Below are 7,822 nucleotides of genomic sequence, written 5' to 3' on the forward strand. Positions count from 1 at the left end.
AGGAGGACATGAATTTTGGGGGGACAATATTCAACCCAGCTCTAAACACCGTACAAAATTAAACCTGGTGGCTCACTGTTTCCCACTCTGCTGGCGGGGTTGGCCACAGGGGGCAGCTGATGTTGACCCTCCAGCCTTGCTGGTCTCCGAGTGGATCGGCAGAACCACGGGCTGCGATTTAACTTGACATTTTTTTTTAAATAAGGCACAAAGTAATTGAGATGATACAAATTCACTAAAACTGAACGTTATTGTTAAGCCTGTAACTGGACTACATGATGTAGTATAAAATGGAGGCTGTGGCACTGCCGGCACGTGAACTTTCAAGCAGCGGAGAGAGGTGAGGGCTGTGCGGAGGGCACAGAATCGCGTAGCTGTGATTTCTGTTTCCACGTGGAATATCCTTGTGTCTCCCCAGTGGTTTCGTTCCCTGGAGGAAGCTGTGACGGCGTGCCCCACGCGCTGCTGTGGAATCTGTGGCAGCACCAGCTGGATTCCGAGTCCTCCGCGTACAGCACAGCCTGGCGTTCAGGCTGCGTCAGTGACGAAGGTGTAAAGGCATGTTTATTAGGAGCCACCAGTCGTGACCGCTCAGGACGGTTTCCAGGCAAGAGCCATCGGCCGAGTGCCTCACGGTCACAAGAAAGCGGGCGTCAGATCCTGCTGTGTGGCCTTGTGTGGTCACCACATCTCTCTAGGCCTGCTCTCGGGAGGGGGCAGGAAGGACTTGCTGGCCGCGAGACCCCGTCAGTGACGATTGGGGGAGCAATGCTTGGAGGTCGACACTTACTAATATCTGTTGTTTTTGTTTTGTTTTGTTTTAACCTTTTTTTTTTTTGAGGAAGATTGGCCCTGAGCTAACATCTGTTGCCAATCTTCCTCCTTTTTTCCTTTTTTCTCCCCAAAGCCCCAGTAGATAGCTGTATGTCATAGCTGTACATCCTTCTAGTTGCTCTATGTGGGACACCACCTCAGCATGGCTAGATGAGCAGCGTGTAGGTCCATGCCCAGGATTTGAACCCGTGAACCCCGGGCCGCCAAAGCAGAGCACGCAAACTTAACCACTACACCACGGGGGCGGCCTCCTAATATCTGTTGTTTTAAAAGGAAAATGTTGGTGTCCAGAATTCCATGTTTTTGTTGCTTGGGTGGAAATTCGTCTTCTCTTCAACGTGTTTGAGGCAACTTCATGAACTGCACAGGATTTAAGAATTATTCTTCATGAGTCTTTATAGGTAAATCACTTATAAACCCAAGAAAGTGACACTTTTTCCATAGAGGAGTGTGTTGGCTGTTTTACAAAGGGGAAGAAGATGTCACTTAAGTAAGACGGATTCCCAGATTTACCTCAGTTTACTTCAGCGATGTAAGTATCACCACCATGGAGATACTACTAGCAGAGGTTTTGTGAGTTGACATGTGTGGTGATGGCTACACTGCTGGGTGGATTAAGACTCAGTTTGACGTTAATCTGTAATTGTGAAAGAACAAGAAGATGCATTTGTGTATGCGTGTGTGTGGATGTGTGTGTGTGGATGAAGGAAGTAAATTATATTAAAAATTTAAAAGTTAATACCTTAGAGACAGGCACCTCCACACCCTAAGGATTCCTGGTATAAGGGGGAACGTTTATCGATCCTGACTGACTCTATTCATAGAAGACTCGCCCTAAACTGTTCGGGGAAAATTGAGAACAAGAGAGTGCTCCAGAGGGATAAGTTTGGGAGGGTCGGGGTGGAGGGGGTCCAGATGGGGACGCGTGTGTGTAACCTGATAATTGCTTCGCGCCATAGCAATTCGCGCCATAAAATGTAACTGTTTAAATGTTTTAAATTAGCCAATCATGTAAGACCGCGCCAACCTTTTCCCTCTTTATGCTTCCGAATCCTATAAAAGAGCTTGCCCCTTAAGGTTCGGGGTCGACCCGTCTGTCTCCTGCGAGAGATACGTGTCGACCCGGAGCTCCGCTTAATAAAACCTCGTGCATTTGCATCAAGCTCGGTCTCCTGTGTCTGTGGGTCCGCGCCTTCCCGAGACTGGAGTTGGATTTCCTTTTTGGAATCCTACATTTTGGGGGCTCGTCCGGGATGTGCACGGTCACCCCAGACTCCGAAGACCCCTTGGAGGTAAGCCTGAGTGACTGGGTGTGCGAGTGTGTGCGGCGCCGCGAAGCATTGCTTTGGTCTCGGTATCTGGGCAGCCGCCGCTTCGGGCCGAGAGGGCCCAGCGGCTGCAGTGGCAGACGTGCTGGGAACTGCAGGCTGCAACCCTGGGGGACGCCCCAAGGGACAAGGGGAGTCAGGAAAGCCTGACTACCCCCTTTCAGGTAGAAAAAGAAACGGCACTCTTTTTCCCAGGGAGGACACGAAAACCCCTCCCGTCTGAAACCGCCTTCGGTTGGCTTGTACAGACACCAACCGGGCAAAGTTGTTTTTGTCTTGCTGTGTTTTTGATGTTCATTGTTCTGTTTTTGTTCGTTACGTGGACCTCATTTGACGGGATGGGACAGACTATGACGACCCCCCTCTCTTTGACCTTAGACCACTGGACTGAAGTGAGAGCGAGAGCGCACGAATTGTCGGTAGAAATAAAAAAAGGGCGTTGGCAGACTTTTTGCACCTCTGAGTGGCCCTCCCTCAATGTGGGTTGGCCCCCTGAGGGGACGTTTAATCTAACTGTTATCCTCGCGGTGAGGGCTATTGTTTTCCAGGAGAGACCGGGGTCCCATCCTGACCAACGACCATATATTACAGTGTGGCAGGATCTGGTGCAGAACCCACTCCCGTGGGTTAAGCCATGGGTAAAAGCAGAAAAACTAAGCCCCCGAGTCCTGGCGCTGCAGGATGCGGAGACACGGCAAAAATCGAAATCAACTCGAACAGCGGAGTCGGAGACCCCTTCGGCCCCCCCCCCCGGGGTCTACCCTGAGATTGAGCCTCCTCCCGAATGGCCCCCTTTCTCGCCTCCCCCTTACCCCTCCCCCGCTCCAGGATCGCAATCAGGACGGAGGGCGACTGGCTCGGGTCCCTCCGCTGGAACCCGAAGCCGCCGCGGAGCCACTCCGGACGGGCCTGATACCACGGTGGCGCTCCCGCTAAGAGAGTATGGAGCTCCTGCGGGGCCCAACCAGCTGTCACCCCTCCAGTACTGGCCTTTCTCTTCCTCAGACCTGTATAACTAGAAAAATAACCATCCCCCCTTTTCAGAAAACCCCGCCGGATTAACCGCCCTGATAGAGTCCCTAATGTTTTCCCATCAGCCCACTTGGGATGACTGTCAACAGCTCTTACAGGCACTCTTCACCACGGAGGAGAGAGAAAGAATCACACAGGAAGCAAGAAAGAATATCCGAGGCACCAACGGGCAGCCGGCAACGATAGCTGAGGCGGAAGAAGGGTTTCCGCACAACCGACCCAACTGGGACTATAACACGGCTGAAGGTAGGGGGTCGCTGTCCGCTTACCGCCGGGCTCTAGTGGCGGGTCTCCGGGGAGCCGCAAGGCGGCCCACCAATTTGGCTAAGGTAAGAGAGATTCAGCAAGGACCCACTGAACCCCCCTCCGTTTTTCTAGAACGATTGATGGAGGCTTACCGCAGGTACACGCCCTTTGATCCGTCCTCGGAAGGGCAGAAGGCCTCTGTCATTATGGCCTTTATTGGACAGTCAGCCCCAGATATAAAGAGGAGATTACAAAGGCTGGAGGGGCTGCAAGACTACGACCTGCGGGACGTAATAAAGGAGGCTGAAAAGGTGTATCATAAAAGGGAGAGTGAAGAGGAAAAGCGAGAGAGAGAGAGAAGGGAGGCTGAGGAGAGGGAAGACAGGAGAGACAGGAGACGAGAAAAAAAACTAACTAAAATACTGGCCGCAGTGATAAAAGCGACAGGGCCAGATCACAGACAGTCAGGGAACCTGGGCAACGCCCCACGACCAGGCTCACGCAGACGGCAACCCTTGGACAAGGACCAATGTGCCTATTGTAAGGAGAGAGGACACTGGGCAAGGGAATGCCCCAAGAAAAGGGCCACACCCAAGGTGTTGTCTTTAGGAGAGGACGAAGAATAGCGGGGACGGGGCTCGGGCCCCCTCCCCGAGCCTAGGGTAACCCTAACTGTTGAGGGGACCCCTATGAGTTTTCTGATTGATACTGGGGCTGAATATTCAGTACTGAAGCAACCTTTGGGGAAATTAAAAACTAAAAAGACTCTGGTTGTTGGAGCCACTGGGCAGAAACAATACTCATGGACTACTTCCCGGACAGTGGACTTGGGGAAAGGAAGGGTGTCCCATTCCTTCCTAGTGATTCCTGAATGCCCGACCCCGTTGCTAGGTCGAGACCTTTTAACCAAACTGAAAGCTCAAATAGATTTTGCTCAACCTCGGCCTACAGTATCCTGGTCCGCACCTACCACCATGATATTGGCCCTGGAGCTAGAGGAAGAATATCGGCTCCATCAGCAGCCTAAGCCTAGAGCTCGGCTCAATACCGATAAGTGGCTGATCGAATTTCCAACGGCATGGGCTGAAACCGGGGGACTAGGGACGGCTACGAGAATTCCCCCAGTCGTGATAGATCTTAAGGCTGGAGCCCTCCCGATAAGGGTGCGTCAATACCCAATAAGCAAAGAGGCCAGAGAAGGAATCCGCCCCCATATCCAGAGGCTGCTCCAACAAGGAATCCTGGTTCCTTGCCAGTCTCCTTGGAACACCCCCCTCCTGCCTGTAAAAAAGCCTGGAACTAATGATTATAGGCCGGTCCAGGATTTGAGAGAAGTAAATAAGAGAGTGCAGGATTTACACCCTACCATGCCAAACCCATATAACCTACTCAGCTCCCTCCCCCCATCACGAAAATGGTACACTGTCTTGGACCTGAAAGATGCATTCTTCTGTCTACGGCTTCACCCAAAAAGCCAATTACTTTTTGCTTTCGAGTGGCGCGACCCTGATATGGGGATCGTTGGACAACTGACTTGGACGAGACTACCTCAAGGTTTTAAAAACTCCCCTACCCTGTTTGATGAAGCCCTCCACAGGGACTTGACTGATTATAGGGTTAAAAACCCTCAAGTGACTCTTTTACAGTATGTAGATGATCTACTGTTGGCGGCGGAAACCCCGGGAGACTGTGAAGAAGGGACCAAGCGCCTCCTGGCCGAGTTGGGTGAGTTGGGATACTGGGCGTCGGAAAAAAAGGCACAGTTGTGCCAGGAAAAAGTAGTCTACTTAGGCTACACATTAAAGGACGGCCAAAGGTGGTTAACCGACGCACGGAAAAAGACTGTGACCCAGATTCCGGCCCCAACCTCCGCTCGCCAGGTAAGGGAATTCCTGGGGACAGCCGGCTTCTGCCGATTGTGGATCCCTGGGTTTGCTACCCTGGCTGCTCCACTGTACCCATTGACTAAGGAAAGTGGGAACTTTGTCTGGACTCTAGAGCACCAGAAGGCTTTTGAGACTCTAAAACGGGCATTATTAGAGGCACCCGCGTTGGCCCTACCAGATTTGACCAAGCCCTTCACCTTGTATGTAGATGAAAGAAAGGGAATCGCCCGGGGAGTCCTAACTCAAGCCCTTGGGCCCTGGAAGCGCCCAGTCGCATATCTATCAAAAAAACTGGATCCGGTAGCCAGTGGATGGCCCTCCTGCTTAAGGGCAATCGCCGCCACTGCCCAGCTGGTAAAAGATGCAGATAAGTTAACTCTGGGCCAACAGATAACCGTAGTAGCCCCCCATGCCTTAGAAAGCATTACCAGACAGCCTCCAGATCGATGGATGACTAACGCCCGGATGACTCACTACCAAAGTCTGCTCCTAACTGAGAGAATTACCTTCGCCCCACCGGCCATCTTAAACCCGGCCACACTACTGCCCGAAGCAGATGATGAAATACCTGTTCACCAATGCGGCGACATCTTGGCATCAGAAACGGGGACCCGACCCGATCTGCCGGATGAGCCATGGGCTGGGGCCCCTAATTGGTACACCGACGGCAGCAGCTTTATGGCAGAAGGTAAGAGGATGGCTGGGGCTGCTGTGGTAGACGGGAAAAAGACTCTGTGGGCAAGCAGCTTGCCGGAAGGGACTTCTGCACAAAAGGCTGAGCTTATCGCCCTGACACAGGCGTTAAGGTTAGCTGAAAATAAGACTGTGAATATATACACGGACAGCAGGTATGCCTTTGCTACTGCCCATGTTCATGGGGCTATTTATAAACAAAGAGGGCTGCTTACCTCGGCCGGAAAAGATATCAAAAATAAAAAAGAGATTCTGGGCCTCCTAGAGGCTATACATTTGCCTAAAAAGGTGGCAATCATCCATTGCCCAGGTCATCAGAAAGGCACCGACCCCATAGCTCAAGGGAACCGCTTAGCAGATTTGGAAGCCAAGCGGGCGGCACTAGGACCTATGGTCCTGACTCTCCAGGGAGCTAAGGTCAACAAAACTGTCTCCGGTGGGGAACTAACTAAAGAAGAGAAAGTCCTTTCCGTTGCAGAAGGGCGAGAATATCTATCACATCTACACCGGCTAACCCACTTGAGCCCTCAGAAACTAATTAAAATTATTGAGGCCTCCCCGTACCAGGTACCAGATTTGAGAAAGGCGGCTGAGGAAATTTATAAGGATTGTAGAGCTTGCGCTCTCACAAATGCTGCAGTTACCAAATACCGCACTGGACATAGACTCCGGGGAGATAGGCCCGGAACCTTTTGGGAGATAGACTTTACTGAAATCAAACCGGCCCGGTATGGAAATAAATATCTTCTAGTATTTGTAGATACCTTCTCGGGATGGGTAGAGGCTTTCCCCACCCGAAAAGAGACTGCCTCTGTAGTAGCCAAGAAGATATTGGAAGAAATCCTCCCGAGATTCGGGATCCCAAAGGTAATTGGATCTGACAACGGTCCTGCATTCGTTGCCCAGGTAAGTCAGGGACTGGCCAGTCAACTGGGGATCAATTGGAAATTACATTGTGCTTATAGACCCCAGAGCTCAGGCCAGGTAGAAAGGATGAATAGAACAATTAAAGAGACCCTAACTAAATTGTCCATAGAGACCGGCGATAGTGACTGGGCAGCCCTCCTGCCCTTTGCCCTGTTCCGCGTCCGGAACACCCCACAGGGACCCTTAAAACTTACACCCTTTGAAATCCTCTATGGAACCCCTCCCCCTTTGGCACAAATAGGGATACATGACCCTGACATTATACCTTCTATACCTTTGTCAGCCCGCTTGAAAGCACTCGAGGCCGTCAGGCGCGACATCTGGAACCAGCTAAAAGAGGCCTACCAGCCTGGTGATCTGCTCATCCCGCACCAATTCCACGTTGGGGACTCTGTCCTTGTGAGATGACATCGGACGGGGTCATTAGAGCCACGTTGGAAGGGGCCCTACGTGGTGCTCCTCACTACGCCCACAGCAGTCAAGGTGGACGGTATAACCTCTTGGGTTCACGCCACACACGTAAAGAAGGCACCCCAGAATGCAGCAGATCTCTGGAAGGTGGAAAAGACTGATAACCCTCTTAAGCTGCGTTTGCGTCATGGGAACGGCGAGCAGGTCGTCCAATCCTAATCCCCACGCTCCTCAACTGCTCACGTGGCAAGTCGTCTCCCAGGTAGGAGATATAACCTGGTCAATCCAAAAAACTGCTTCCCCTTGGACATGGTGGCCAGACTTACACCCTGACCTTTGTAAACTGGCTATAGGAACCCCCGACTGGGATTTCATGGGTCGACGAAGGGGGGCAAAACAAACCGGAGGATGCCACTCCCCCCATTGCAAGGGTAAACTAAAGGCATACCCCTTTTACGTGTGCCC

At 51.8% G+C, this 7,822-nt stretch overlaps 1 protein-coding gene across 1 annotated transcript; it reads left to right on the forward strand.

The window, feature by feature from the left end:
- The first annotated feature begins 3,143 nt into the window (after positions 1-3,143).
- LOC131407566 (uncharacterized) lies at positions 3,144-4,066 on the forward strand. The gene has a single exon (XM_058544335.1). The coding sequence runs from the start codon at positions 3,245-3,247 to the stop codon at positions 4,064-4,066; it is 822 nt and encodes a 273-aa protein (XP_058400318.1). The 5' UTR covers positions 3,144-3,244.
- The last annotated feature ends 3,756 nt before the right edge of the window (positions 4,067-7,822 follow it).

The sequence above is a fragment of the Diceros bicornis genome, chromosome 6, assembly GCF_020826845.1.
Source record: "Diceros bicornis minor isolate mBicDic1 chromosome 6, mDicBic1.mat.cur, whole genome shotgun sequence".
Lineage (NCBI taxonomy): Eukaryota > Metazoa > Chordata > Mammalia > Perissodactyla > Rhinocerotidae > Diceros > Diceros bicornis.